This window comes from Phyllobates terribilis, unplaced genomic scaffold, assembly GCF_046119375.1.
Source record: "Phyllobates terribilis strain yellow unplaced genomic scaffold, ASM4611937v1 Scaffold_1__5_contigs__length_1240528914, whole genome shotgun sequence".
Lineage (NCBI taxonomy): Eukaryota > Metazoa > Chordata > Amphibia > Anura > Dendrobatidae > Phyllobates > Phyllobates terribilis.
In genome coordinates, this window is record NW_027362761.1 from 155,891,975 (window position 1) to 155,907,763 (window position 15,789).

A 15,789-nucleotide genomic window follows, 5' to 3' on the forward strand; every position below is an offset into this window, starting at 1 on the left:
AGTCTTAGTGAATCAGGGCCATTGTTCTCGTTAGCACATCACCCGATGTAAACAGGAGATGTGCTGCCGAGATAACATGATCTATATGGGGACAAAATGATCTATTCGTGGTCATTCTAACCCCATCTTTCTTCATCAGCAAGTGTAAAGAATAGATTGGTGTACATGGAAAAAGGAAATAGGATCTCAATAGGATCTCAAGAAATTCATGATGGAATTCAGGGCTTGGAGAGTTACGTTAATGTTTCAGAATGTGAAACATGATTAGATTTGAATAAATGTGGATTGTTGCTCTTGGAAAAAAAAAAAAAAGACATCCCCTGAAAATAAGCCCTAGTCTATCTTTCGAGGCAAAAAATAATAGAAGACCCTGCTTTATTCTCTGAGAAACACACTATTAAGTGCTCAGACTTATTAGTACGACTGCAGCTTTACTACAAATTACTGTGGATTTGTCACTTGATTTGTGACCTCAAGGCCTGTACAGATGAAACAAATAGAATGTGAACAAGAAGCCTTTGAACACCACAGTGTAGCTGTCCATGGGGCTGCAGTGTCCAACATCATTTGCAAAGTTTCGGCTTCAAGGCCAGCCGCACCGCCTGATGTTGTCCTATGGCTCAGGCTACACCTAGTTTTTTTGTAGTATGACTTATTTTAGAAGTACTTAAAAGCTTGGCAAACGTTGATAGAAAAATGTAGATTCTACATAATTACTTATAATTCCCAGCACGTAGCACATCCACATTCAATTAGAATAATCCATGTGCGGCTAACTGACGCAGAGTCAGATTGTCAAATCGATTTATTTTTCTGTAAATGCGGATTTCAAACCTGTGCCGTATGATTTAATGCATCTTCGCTGAGGATTTTGTTGCAAAAAGGTGTGCAACTGTTGCAACCATCTGAAAAGGACCCCAATCAGATGGATGGAAACAATCTTCAGTCACAGACAATTCTATGACAAAATCTGCAGCGTAGGAATCCACCCTTCAAGATTTCGATTGATAACAGAGGCGGAATACAGTTGGATTTCATGCAAATTTTAGTTCAGAATCTCTGCAAAATTATGTGTGTAGCTATGTGCACTTTAATAAGGCTGTTAACTGGTGCGGCTGAAGCTCATTGATATAAATTGGTTGACACCTTTTTATCGACCAAGCACAATGGGTACTGAAATTGTCATCCACGGACGCTTTCTCTTTTTCACCGTCATTTTTTAACGTACATTAGCGTACAATAGCCACAAAGAGCTGTTTTTCATTAAGAGTCTGCTGCATCCAGACCCCTCTTGGCTCCTTTCACCTATCGTCACTTCAATTAGAATTGCTTCATGTTGCTCTTTGAATTCTGTATGGATTAGAGAGCATTGTGGTGAGCACTAGTTTTAGACCGTGGTAAACTAGTCATTGTGCTCCAGCCGCCTACACATCAAAATTTTAATTTCAATGCCAAGTATGCCATGATATTAATCAAGTCATTTTATTTGTATATTGCAATCAGAATGAAACCCACTTCTCCTTGCAGCCCCTCGAGGCATGAAAAGATTATATCGATATGGATCACAGGCTGCCGCTCCTTTCTTGAAGAGATGCTTAACAGCAAACTGAGCTATGTGAGGCAGAACTACTGGGCTGAGATTATAAATGTAGGGTTTCTTCACATAAATTACATCCTAAAATGCAGGTATTAGGTAGGTGACGGATGAGCAGATGAAGATTCACACTGAGTAAATTAATTACAAACTCGGTGATAAACAGAATTGAAACTTGAGCCAAGGATAATGAAATTACATGCCTTTTCTCTTCCCTAGTGCTCCTCTTGTGCTGAAAGAAGATTATTTTCTAGAAAGAAGTGTAGGGCGATCACATTAGCAGCAGCAATAACCATTTTACATGAAAATATCAAGCAAAATGTGTCAGTGAGTTGTCTGCCATGGAATTAAAGAAAGCAGCAGCAGCAGTAAAATGGGAGACTTACATGTTAGAAACGTCATTACAGGCTGCAAATAAGATTATTTCTAAGATTTGCCTCACTCAGCAGTGTGGGGGCCTGAGCCCATGTTTGTCTGACTGCTATATTCTAGAGTAGGACTTGGTTTTGTCCACGAGGCAAGGAGCCAGCTGTTATCATGAAGAGCAGCATTAGATCCAAGGCATTATTCATATGGTAGAGTTTATTTTCCATTTCTTTTGCAAAAGCTGCAAGTAAATCGCACTGTGTGAATAAGCCTAAATCCCGATTAATAGGACAAGCTCGTGAAGGGGAATGGCCTGCAAACAGAACCACAATTGCTTCCACTGCTGATTTTGGTCTTTAGACGGCATTCACATAAATCATATGCATCAGTCTCAGGTCTTGCCCTAAACTGATCACAACCGATGCCAAAATCAATGCAGAAATGCTTCAGTTGTCATCAAGCTGGTTTCAGTGGAGCTGGTCCTAGCCAGAAGCTGAAAAAGCATTGCATCAAATGGTGTGATCTGGCCACCGGACCAGCATCTGGAACTGTTGACCACAAGAACTTATGCTGGACAGACGGAAAAAATCCCACAGAGAATAAATGGTCAGTTCCCTCATTAGATTCCATTGGGCTAGACAGAAAATACAATGGAAGGTCAGTTATATCTACACAAGACCTAAATTGGTTTGAAAAACCTGCCAAGAACATGTGGGTGTTAATCCGGACAAACATGCCTACATCCATCATAGGAACTATCTCCTTTCCAGGAAAGAAGAAATCGAGGCAATACTCCATTGCTAATAATGCACCACAACTCACTTTAAAGCTCTCAATACTTATTATTCCTTAGATGTTCTGATAAGCTAATATCTGCAAATACTGAAGTTGTAAGCAGCAACCCAACGAGTGTGGGTAGCTACCATGTAATGTGCTCCACAGTCAAATATAAAGCACATTGGATCATTAGTACTGTATGGAGGACCATGTGGGGCCCATTATACTGTATGGAGGACCGTGTGTGGCCCATTATACTGTATGGAGGACCGTGTGCGGCCCATTATACTGTATGGAGGACCGTGAGAGGCCCATTATACTGTATGGAGGACCGGGAGAGGCCCATTATACTGTATGGAGGACTGTGTGGGTCCCATTATACTGTATGGAGGACTGTGTGGGTCCCATTATACTGTATGGAGGACCGTGTGAGTCCCATTATACTGTATGGAGGACCGTGTGGGTCCCATTATACTGTATGGAGGACCGTGTGGGTCCCATTATACTGTATGGAGGACCGTGTGCGGCCCATTATACTGCATGGAGGACCGTGTGCGGCCCATTATACTGCATGGAGGACCGTGTGCGGCCCATTATACTGTATGGAGGACCGTGTGAGTCCCATTATACTGTATGGAGGACCGTGTGGGTCCCATTATACTGTATGGAGGACCGTGTGCGGCCCATTATACTGCATGGAGGACCGTGTGCGGCCCATTATACTGTATGGAGGACCGTGTGCGGCCCATTATACTGTATGGAGGACCGTGTGCGGCCCATTATACTGTATGGAGGACCGTGTGGGTCCCATTATACTGTATGGAGGACTGTGTGGGTCCCATTATACTGTATGGGGGACTGTGTGGGTCCCATTATACTGTATGGGGGACTGTGTGGGTCCCATTATACTGTATGGGGGACTGTGTGGGTCCCATTATACTGCATGGAGGATTATGTGGGGACCATAATACTGTATGGAGGACCATGTGCGGCCCATTAAACTGTATGGAGGACCATGTGCTGCCCATTATACTGTATGGAAAACCGTGTGCGGCCCATTATACTGTATGGAGGACTGTGTGGGTCCCATTATACTGTATGGAGGACTGTGTGGGTCCCATTATACTGTATGGGGGACTGTGTGGGTCCCATTATACTGTATGGGGGACTGTGTGGGTCCCATTATACTGTATGGGGGACTGTGTGGGTCCCATTATACTGTATGGGGGACTGTGTGGGTCCCATTATACTGTATGGAGGATTATGTGGGGACCATAATACTGTATGGAGGACCATGTGCGGCCCATTAAACTGTATGGAGGACCATGTGCTGCCCATTATACTGTATGGAAGACTGTGTGAGGTCCATTATACTGTATGGAAGACTGTGTGGGTCCCATTATACTGTATGGAGGACTGTGTGGGTCCCATTATACTGCATGGAGGACTGTGTGGGTCCCATTATACTGTATGGAGGACTATGTGAGGCCCATTATACTGCATAAAAAACTATGTGGGGACATAATACTGTATGGAAGGCAGTGCAAGTCCCCTTATACTGTATGGAGGACTATTTGGGTCCATTATGCTGTATAGAGGACTATGCGTGGCCCATTTTATATACAGAGGACAATGTGAGGCCCATTATACTGTATGGAAGGCAATGCAAGTTCCATTATACTGTATGGTGAACTATGTGGGGTCCATTATACTGTATGGTGGACTATGTGGGGCATATTATGCTGTGTGGGGATCATAGTTGGGGAATCATACTGCGATGGATTCACATACTTTGCCGAGGGTGGGGGGTTAGGCAGTACAAGAGGGTTATTATACCATGCATGTGGAGGAATTCACTGTGGGGGTATCTTACTGTGGACTCGAGGTTTTTTTTATCCATTATCACATATTTGAATTAGGCCATCAGACCATATGCTTTTACTGCTCTTGCATAACATATTATTCCAGTATGCCCCATTGGTGATTTTGTGTTTATTCGGTTATATTAATTAACCCCTTCACTACCTTTGACGTACATATATGTCAAAGACCGTGTCCCTGCTTTTGATGTGGGCTCGCATGCCAAGCCCACATCTTTCCCCACACTTGATGGCTGATTTTAAGTAGACTATATGGTAAAATGAATAGTGTCATGCAAAAGTAAAACTCGTCCCGCAAAAAACAAGCCCTCCTATGGCTATATAGCCAGAAAACTAAAAAAAGTTATAGCTTTTGGAAGAAGGAAAAATCGAAAATGAAAAAATGGAAAATTGCCGGGTAGTGAAGGGGTTAAAATGTACTTTGTTCGTAGGACAACCATTTTCAGTTTGCTTCTGTATGAAAAAGTTCATAGTTATATTTGATGATGACTTTTTTTAAATAAATATAAAGGTTGGCCTGCGACTTAAAATTTTTAATATATTTTGGCCCTCTGTGTATTAGAGTTTGACATCCTTGCTACATGAATGGATCTGTGACAGGACAAACATGATCTCTCTTGGCCCGACTTACTGTTTCTTAAAGGCCTTGCTTCCATCTAACAAGCTATTCGTTTTCTCTTCCCCCACCCCTGACATTTTACTGATATGAGAATGGATCCCATTGTTTGTTATGTGATTGTTTATATTGTTTATAAATCAGGGGAATCTGTTGTTTCCAGACCCAGATTAGAAAGTTTTACTTGCTACATATTTCGATCCAGGTCACCACTTTTGCAGTAGAAACTGGTAAAAAAAAAAAAAAAAAAGAAGTCCAGATGGCAGGGATATATGAAAATCTGGCCTAGATATACGTGTTTGTAGGTAGGACAACATTGTTTGCAGTGCACATGGAAATGCTTTGCAGATAAGGATCCATGGTTTGTATTTAGCAGGGAAAGAGAAGTTTCTTAGCAGGTTTTGTGTGTTTCTGTACTGTAATTGCAATCAACTGATTAGTGTGATAGGTACCAAGAGTACTGTACTAAAGCGTATTTCTGCATGAAGCTTAAGATTGTTACATTTAAATGAAACTGAAAATCTCATCTAAGGCTAAAATTACACATAAAATGTTAAAGGAGAACCTTTCTGTCAGAACCCATAGTCTTGTGGTATTAGCTGTTTCACCAAATTCATACAAATGCATGAAAAAAAAACGAAGAAATCCTCCAGCGATGGCAGATGGCATACAAGAATATAAAAAATCAACTTTATTATAACAAAGTTAAAATAAAGGCATGCCGGTCACCACGAGACATCCAAGAAGAAAATACAGAAACCGACGCGTTTCAGCTAAGAGCCTTAATCATGGTGTGGAGGATTTCTTAGTATTTTGCATGGATACTTCTACGTCGCAGACTAGTACGGCTCCGTGCGAGGTTCCATATGTGGAACTGGTGATCTTTGATGTAGTGAGCCGACGTTCCCTTTCCCATTTACCTCTGTTTTTCTTTTAAGCACTTCGCACCAGAGCCTGTTTTTGCCTTCGTGACCGGGCCAATTTTTTCAATTCTGACCACTGTCACTTTATGAAGTAATTACTCTGGAACGCTTCAACGGATTCCCCTGATTCTGAGACAGTTTTTTCGTGACATATTGTACTTCATGATAGTGGTAAAATTTCTTTGATATCACTTGCGTTTATTTGTGAAAAAATCGGAAATTTGGCGAAAATTTTGAAAATTTTGCAATTTTCAAACTTTGAATTTTCATGCCCTTAAATCAGAGAGATATGTCACACAAAATAGTTAATAAATAACATTTCCCACATGCCTACTTTACATCAGCACAATTTTGGAACCAAAATTTTTTTTTATTGGGGAGCTATAAGGGATAAAATTTGACCAGCGATTTCTCATTTTTCCAACAAAATTTACAAAAACATTTTTTTAGGGACCACATCATATTTGAAGTCACTTTGAGGGGTCTTTATGACAGAAAATACCCAAAAGTGACACCATTCTAAAAACTGCTCCCCTCAAGGTGCTCAAAACCACATTCAAGAACTTTATTAACCCTTCAGGTGCTTCACAGGAATTTTTGGAATGTGGAAGAAAAAAATGAACATTTAACTTTTTTCACAAAAATGTTACTTTAGACCCAATTTTTTTTATTTTCACAGGGGTAACAGGAAAAAAATGGACCCCAAAATTTTTTGTGCAACTTCTCTTGAGCGCGCTGATACCCCATATGTGAGGGAAAACCACTGTTTGGGCGCACAGCAGGGCTCGGAAAGGAAGGAGCGCCATTAGACTTTTTGAATGTAAAATTTGTCTGAATTAGCAGATGCCATGTCGCATTTGGGGAGCCCCTGATGTTCCTAAACAGTGGAAACCCCCCACAAGTGACACCATTTTGGAAACTAGACCCCTTAGGAAACATATCTAGATGTGTGGTGAGCACCTTGAACCCCAAGGTGCTTCACAGAAGTTTATAATATTGAGCTGTAAAAATAACATTTTCACAGTTTTCCCACAAAAAATGTTTTTCATTTCCTAATTTTGCATTATCATAAGGGTAACAGGAGAAATTGCACCATGAAATTTGTTGTGCAATTTATCCTGAGTATGCCGATACCCCATATGTGGAGGCAAACCACTGCTTTGGTGTACGGCAGGGTTCGGAAGAGAAAGGAGCGCTATGTTGGCTGGGATAGGTTGCAGACACCATGTCACATTTGAAGAGTCGCTGACATGCCGAAACAGCAGAAACCCCCACAAGTGACCCCGTTTTGTAAACTACACCTCTCAAGGAATTCATCTAGGGAAGTAGTGAGTATTTTTTAATTTATACCATTGGGCAGTGAAAAAAGCATAATTGTATTTTTACCACAAAAAAATGTTTTACCCTCAGATTTTACATTTTCACACAGGGCAATGGGTAAAAATGGTGCCGAAATGTGTCACACAATTTCTTCTAAAAGTGGCAATACCCCATATGTGGCTGTATAGTATCGCTCAGCCATACGGCGAGATCTGGGGGGGACGGAGTGCTATTTGACAATTGGAGAACAAATTATTGTAGAATAGGTATTTGGATTTGGGAGCACAAAATTTTCTGAATTTCTTTTGGGGGGCAAGGGCCATTTTGCTTTTCCAGAGCCTTTCTGCTACCAGTAACTTGGAAGTCCCTTATATTTTTAACAGATGACGGACCTGAGTGGGGACTAGCTTTTTTTTGAGGACTGAGTTGAAGCTTTTATTGGGAACATTTTACGTAACATTTATCCGGCGCTCTAGGCTGAGCACTTACATCGGGGTTTCCATCTAAATTTCCAAGTGATGTAATTCACATGAAACCCCTGCGGGATCCATTCACTGTAATGAGGCAGCAGAGTTACTCTGGACTCCGTCTGGCCTCTGTTTAGTGGTGTCCTTTTTTTTCAGAAGTGCACAAAACTGTGGCCAACCGCACTTTTAGGGTATGTGCACACGATGCAGAAATGCTCAGGATTTTTTCCTGAGCGTTTCTGCATCGCTCTGGCAGGAAAAAACGCATGCGGATTGTACATGCGGTTTCCTGCCAGGGACATGCGGAAATGAAGCGGTCTTCACTTTCATTTCCGCATGCGGGTTGACAAGCGCTTTCCAAGCGATTTTAGCATCACTTGGAAAGTGCTTGTCAACTTCACACTATATAAATCCATGCAACCGACATGGATTTATATAGTGTGTGAATGTCAAAAAATAAAAAATAAATATATACTTTACCCTCTGATGGCCTCCGGTGTCCTGCTTCGCTCGGTCCCGGCTGCCGGCAATGAAGACTTTAGGACCTTCCGACGTCAGCGTCACGTGACCCGTCACTTGACTCTGACGTCAGCGAAGGTCCTTCTTCATTCAAACCCGAAGTGCCGGGAACCAAGCAGGAGCGCTGCGCCTGCCGTCAGAAGGTGAGAATATATATATTTTTTATTTTATTCTTTTTTTTTTTTAATGGTACCTGGGTCTGGATGAGAGTCCTCTCATCCACACCCGGGTACCATCCGCACATTAGACCGCATGAAAAGCGCATCAACATATACAGTGATGCGGATTCCATGCGGTCTAATGCAAGTCAATGGCGGCAAAAGAGCAGCGTTTCCGCAAAATTAATTGACATGCTGCGGATTTTAGACCGCAGCGTTTACGCTGCGGAAAAATCCGCATCATGGGCACAGCACATGCGTTTTTACTGCGTTTCCGCGGCGTTTACGCAACTGCAAAAACGCAGCGGAAACGCATCGTGTGAACTCAGCCTTATGCACGCCTAAAACAAATGACACCGTGGGATCACAGGCCAGACAGCATCCACAGTGGCCTATATCTGCCTCATTACAGGGAATCTAGCGTTATGGGTTCCGGCTGAATCACATATTTCAGAGATTTACACGGAAACTCTGGTGTAAGTGCTCAGCGCAGAGCGCAGCATAAATGTGTGACGAGCCATACTGCGATCTTTGGGAGACATAATAAACAAATCAGTAGCAGGTGAAGAATTGGTTTTATTTATTTTTTTACGCCGTTCCTCGTGCGGTATAAGTGATGAGATTACTTTATTCTTCGGGTCGGTGCGATTACAGAGATACCAGATTTATATCGGGTTTTTATGACTGACAGCTGTCACACACTAAGAGACGCTTTTTTTTTTGCAAAATCTAGTTTTTGCATCGCCATATTTTGAGAGCTATAATTTTTCCATATTTCGGCGGACAGTCATGTGACGGCTTGTTTTTTGCGGGACGAGTTGACATTTTTATTGGTACCATTTTTGGGTACGGGACATTTTTTGATCGCTTTCTATTCCGTTTTTTTGGGAGGTAAAATTAACAAAAACCAACAATTCAGGAATTGTTTTTTGAGGTTTTTTTTTTTATGCCGTTCTGCGTGTGGTAAAAGTGATCAGGCAGCGTTATTCTTCGGGTCAGTACGTTTACAGCGATACTACACTTACTGTATATTTTTTTTATGTTTTGGCGCTTTTACACAATAAAACAATTTTATAGAAAAAATATTTTTTTTGCATTGCTTTATTCTGAGCGCTATAACTTTTTTATTTTTCGGCTGATGGATCCGTATGGCGGCTTTTTTTTTGCGGAACAAGATGACATTTTCAGCGGTACCATTTTTATTTCCATTTTGCTTTTTGATTGCATTTTTTTCCACTTTTTGTTTGGCGATATGAGGAAAAAACAGTTTTTTGCTCCGTTTTTTATTTATTTTATTACGGTGTGCACAGGAGGAGTTAATTAGTGTGACAGTTTTATAGATCTGGTTGTTTCGGACGCGGCAATACCAAATATGTGTACTTTTTTTATTTTTGCATAAATATACGGATTTATCGGTTTAATATTTTATTTATTTATTTTAATTTATTTTGTATTTTGTATTTTTTTTTTTTTTTTTTTTAACAGTTTCAAAACATTTTTTTTTACATTTTTACTTAGTCCCTGTATGGGACATTAATTTTTTTTTTTCTGATCCCTGATCTCATGTAATGTAATAGACATATATTACATTACATGAGATCTTCACTGACTTTCACAGTCAGAGTCTCCTGCCAGGCTTCAGCTGCAGGCTGCAGGCTGAGCCAGGCAGGACACCATATATAGCAGAGCTGGAGGCGGTCATGTGACCTCCAGCTGCCATAGCAACCCAAGGTCCTGGAAGGTATCAGGGGTTGTCGGATCGGTAAGTGGACGTCCCCCTCTCCTCCTGCTGTCTTCTATATGCCGCGATCACTATAGATCGCGGCATATAGAAGACAGCAAAGGGTTAACATCACTGGGACCTGATCCAATCAGGTCCCGATGATGTTCCCTGTCAGAGCTATCGCTCTGCAATGCTCCTGCAGCGCTTGCAGGACCCTGGGGGTCCTGAGCGCTGCGGGACCACCCACCGTTTTTAAACGTCCACGCTGCACAAAGCCCAGCCAGCGCGGACGTTTATCTACAGTGGGCGGTCGGGAAGCGGTTAAATTCATAAAAATGGTGCACACGATTCATGAATTTGGCCATAAATGGGCTTTCTTCCTGTCTTGAACTGGTTTTGTGACTTTTGGCCCCAAAGGTTGTACATTGGCACCAAAAGTCATAAAAGTTGTGTTAAAATACTGACGTACTCAAAAATACACCAGGAATGAAGTTGTGCCAAGTTGTGCAACTTTTTAAAAAGTCACAATTGATGAATCAGGCGAAAACATCTGGAATTGCTGGACTCGGCCCATAAAGAGGAAAACAAAAATAAAAGGCAAGAACATATAAAAGAGACGTAAAAAAAGGCGCAAATATATATATATATATATATATATATATATATATATATATATATATACATATATATATATATACACAGAAAAACAGGTGCAAAGGCAAGGATGAATGGGGGCCTAAGTTGTCTTTAAACCCAAAAACAAAAATATTTTTTAATGCACATGCTCCTGATATAATTAGTTCAATAAACTGCTTGACTCTTCAATCAATTTCCTATGGGTCCATTCACATAGGACAGTCAATAGTGTTTTATATGCTGCAATTTCATAAAAAAAAAATGCACCATTGCCACAATTTTTGCCAGAAAAACCCCAATTTGACTGAAAAGAGGGAATTCACTGTTCAGGGGTCGCCCCATCTCAAACAATAATGGGTCTTGGTTTATGTTGAGAAAGGTAACCTGTCACACATGAGTGGCAACGTGGCTGGGTTATGTGCGGTTCTCCACATTCATTTGTATGGAACCTTAGAGAATGGCCAAGTGCAATTGCTTGCCAATTTACAAGGCGTCCAAGAATCTGCCATGCACTTTGCTTCTTATGGGTTACTAAAACGGTGCAATTCCCTGCCCAGTCCTTACATCAGACAGTGACATCCCACTATGGGTCACCTATTAAAAAGTCAGAATTGCTCTACATAACTAAGGATTTTTTTTTTTTACATCATGTTGGGAAATCTAATCATCTTGTGATTTTGCACTCCTTTAACTTTAGTTCCTGAAGAGGGGAAGATCTCGGGTGTCTTCTATTAAACATCCCACAGTGCCATGATAATAATGGTTACATGGCTAGAATAGTGTCTGCTCAGTAAGGTCACCTTTAGTTTCATGATCCCCATAAATATGTTACGGATATCTCGTATTAGTGCCACAGATGCTAGACAGACTGCATCCATGTGCTGTCTAGCTTTTATTCACTGACCCATTCTCTTGAAGGGGCAAGATTAATCTGCAAACCAGCATGTAAAAAGGGCTGTAGACCATAACGGGTATATGTGAACACGTACTCAAAATCAAACAAATGAATGAAGTGTATGGCTTTGTTCACATGTTGGCAGTGAGGGGAATACCATATATTTTAGGATAGAAAATTATACTAGACGTGTAAATTTTAAGTAACAAGATTTGTCTTCAGACAGAAGTAAAAACAGGAATTGCTACCTGTGTGTACCAGATGGGCACAGTGACAGTTTATCGATTTTGTTAAATAGATTTCCAAGAGGATCGGAGACATCTGCTCACTATAGCAGGAATGACATAAGTTGCACTTGGGAACACAATCCATTCTCAGCACATGCTATTAATGTAATATTTTACATGGCAAACAACAGAATTACCTTCATCACTTGTTGTCTGCTGTTTAACAACTGTCATTAGTGATCTCGAAGGCGGTTTCCCAAGTGGAAGTCTCCAACTTTTTGCTCTTTGGTGTCTGTTCCCATTGGTTTCCGACCAAACCTAAATAAAAAAAGGCATAGTGTTGTTCAGCTAAAAAGATAAAAGACTTATTTTATGCAATGAAATGCAAATTAATTATGTAAAAATCATACAATGTGATTTTCTGGATTTTTTTTTTTTAAGATTCTGTCTCTCACAGTTGAAGTGTATCTAGGATAAAAATTACAGACCTCTCCATTCATTGTAGGTGGGAAAACGTGCAAAATTGTCAGTGTATCAGATATATATACAGTGGGGAAAATAAGTAACTGCCACTTGAATAATGATGTAAAAACAGTTTTCCTTACATTGCAGAAAAGGTAGGTCTGATTTATAGCCATCACATCGGAAGAAGAATCATGATGTACATAACACCTCTATACACATGACAGGTAGGCTGTCATACATGATGCTCACTGCAGCCCAGTGATTTATGCTGATAGTTGTTAATTTTACAAGTACAGCAGACAGGCTGTCAAGGCTGTACAATCAAATCCATCTTGGTTTATAATGATTAATGCTCTGTCTGATTCAGTAAACGAGCAAGTATAATACATTAATGAGGCTAGAGCTCTTACAGCTAAAGATCAGCTAACAGCTGCTCAATAGGAATGGGCATAAATAAATACAATGAAATGATCAGTGCTTACACACAAATTGGTCTTTTCACAGCCCGAATTCTCATCATTTATCAAGCCAGGAACTTCACCGGGTTCCAGGTCACATTCAGCAACTTCGAGGTCACTGTCATCATCCTCTTCCCCACCGCTTGAGAAGCTGCTAGTCTCTTCTTTCTCAAACGGTTCAGCCTCTAAAAGATGGTACGCTTTTGTCTCCTGATTGAATGCATTCTGGTCATTGTCTTCCAATGAATCTGTGCTGTCTTCTACTTTCACTGGAGTAGGCTGGGCAAGAAAACCGCATAACTCTGCCAGACCTGAAGCGGCCAAACTCAGGTCATGGTTATCTATTTCATCTGGTTTTGTGTCTTGATCCAAAGGCAAGGGAATATAACCTGCGCACCAAATAAAACAAGTTTACCAATTTTTCACAATCGATTTATGAAATACAGATGTGGGCTTTTATTGTGGCTAACCGCAAATACACACATGCGCATACTTTAATGGAAAGCTAAAAGATTTGGAGAATTGGAAAAGGTCACTTTTTGTAATTCAGAGCATAATCTTGTAAATCCAGTTTAGGCGAATTCTGAGCTAATATAGTAATGTGGAAGTATATATGAACACACTTAAGTGCAATTCTGGGTACCATTCTCCACACTATCTTGTTTTGCTACACAGGTACCAAATATCAGCCATATAAATTGGTTACGAGCTGTAACATTGCTTTCTGCAAAGACTGGATGTCACATAAATCTGCACCCTTAGGGCTCATTCAGACGTCAGTTTTTCACGTACGAGTGCTATAGCACTCGTATTTGTGTTAGTCTATGGGGCTGTTCACACGTCTGATTTTTTGCAGTCTGAGTGGTCCATGAAAAATTGCGGAGACAATGATCCAAATGTGGCAGATACACAAAAACAATGAAAGTTTATTAGTCCATGAAAAAAAAATGGACACTCAGATGCCATCTGTGTGCGGTCCGTTTTTCACAGACTGATAGCAGAGGATGGGGACATTTTTTGTTTTCCTCATCAGTGAAAAACTGATGAAACGTGGATGAAAGTCTGATTAAACTGATCCAAATCACTGATGACACGCAGTCCGATTTTCTTGTATGAGAAAATCACCGACGTCTGAATGAGGCCTTACGTAAAATAACACTGACAACCTCTTGCCACCCACTGGACTTCTGTAATGTCAGTTTTCAATAGAGGACTCCCTTTATGACGGAGGAAAAAAACAATGGTCTTGCCTGCATAATACATGATCACCAATTGACTTTGTGTAAGTATTGCATTACAGTGAAAAATAAGTGTACAACAGGGTCCCAGCACTACTAGGAAAGAAAAATGATTGACAAAATGACTTAAAGGGGTATTCCAACTTTTGTGTTTCATTTGTGCATAGAAAAGGATAATTTACACTTTTACACTCACAAATCTTTTTACCAGCATTGCATGGACCTTTGTAGTCCATTGTACGGCATTTATAGGATAAAACATGATCTCTTGAATTATTAACAAAAAATGTAAAAAGAATAAAAACCGGAATATACCTTTAATTGTCTAGCTTATAATGCAGTTATAACGTGTAGAACAAAAATGTAAATGCATTGTCATCCATTAGTTATAGTGACAGGAGCAAAGTGCCAATGACAAGGTAGACGCGGAGTATAACAGCCCAAATATCTGTGCAATTAAGTTGAATGTCTGGTGTTTGGTAAATTCTACATGATATAAACACAGGTACCCCCAGAGCAATCAGACAGCCATTCAAAAGGTGTTCAAGTCACACAGGGTTTCTAGTACTAGTTCCCGATAAGCGCGCAGTTTTTATGACTCGGAGTTCACGATCATCAAGCATCTGAATGCAGAAACAGTGACTTTACATTATCACTTTACAAAACGGAACCCCTTTAGTAGAGGTTTGTGTGTCTCAAGCCGCCAAGCTCAATGATTGGCTCTAGTGCGGTCAACGTGACGTCATTGATGTCCCAAAACACCGACACCAGAGCAGCGGCAGAGCACTGCCATTGGACTCAGGGAAGACAAGTGCCGTCTGATTTTTGTTATTCTACATGACAAGTGACAATTGGGGTCCACTTTTCTGAAAGTGGAAAACCACTTTTGCTGTTGTATGTTTTATGTTCAAATCACATCAATCATAACATCTCAGTTGCAGCAATCTGCAGTGGTTTTAGATTTCTACACATGCTGTTAATAATCTAATTTTACAAGGGAAAACAGTCAGTCATTCACTGGACTTCAAGGCTTGCTACACAGAACACAAGGGTGGACATAGTACCTTTAACTACCAACAACTTATCAAAGAAACATAATGAGTCCTTATTTCACCTGGAGCCTGGATATTACTCAGTAAGCTGTGATCCAGATGCACTTCTCTAATGTTCTTCTCATCCCCCGAGGGCTCCTCTTTGTTTACTAGCACTGCATTTTCTGTGGGTTTTTCATTGACCTTGAAACCATCTGTAGCAGCTTCAGTAGCTATGATTTCTGCCCCGACTACTATGGCTGATATTTTCTTGTCCTCCTGTTTCTTAAGCCTCTTAGAACGAGATGTGGCATGCTGAAGGCTGTAATGGAAGATACTGCTGTCAGATTAGAATGTCTGGCGTGGATAAGATAAAACGGTTTCTAATATAAACGCCTTTCACCTTAATAAAAAAAAGCACAAAAATGTCATTTTTTTGTGTGCTGATAGTGTTTAGAATTTATTATGTTACAGATCACAGTTTGATTCGGAGACT

At 40.6% G+C, this 15,789-nt stretch overlaps 1 protein-coding gene across 1 annotated transcript in view; it reads right to left on the reverse strand.

Annotated features, from left to right (window-relative positions):
* KDM4C (lysine demethylase 4C) overlaps positions 1–15,789 on the reverse strand; it is a 453,452-nt gene that overhangs the window by 165,308 nt on the left and 272,355 nt on the right. Inside the window, exons 10-12 of the mRNA XM_073668849.1 lie at positions 15,377–15,615; positions 13,049–13,413; positions 12,299–12,419 (exon numbers count right to left, since the gene is read on the reverse strand). Coding sequence (XP_073524950.1) covers positions 12,299–12,419; positions 13,049–13,413; positions 15,377–15,615 — 725 coding nt within the window. The remainder of the gene's footprint in view (positions 1–12,298; positions 12,420–13,048; positions 13,414–15,376; positions 15,616–15,789) is intronic.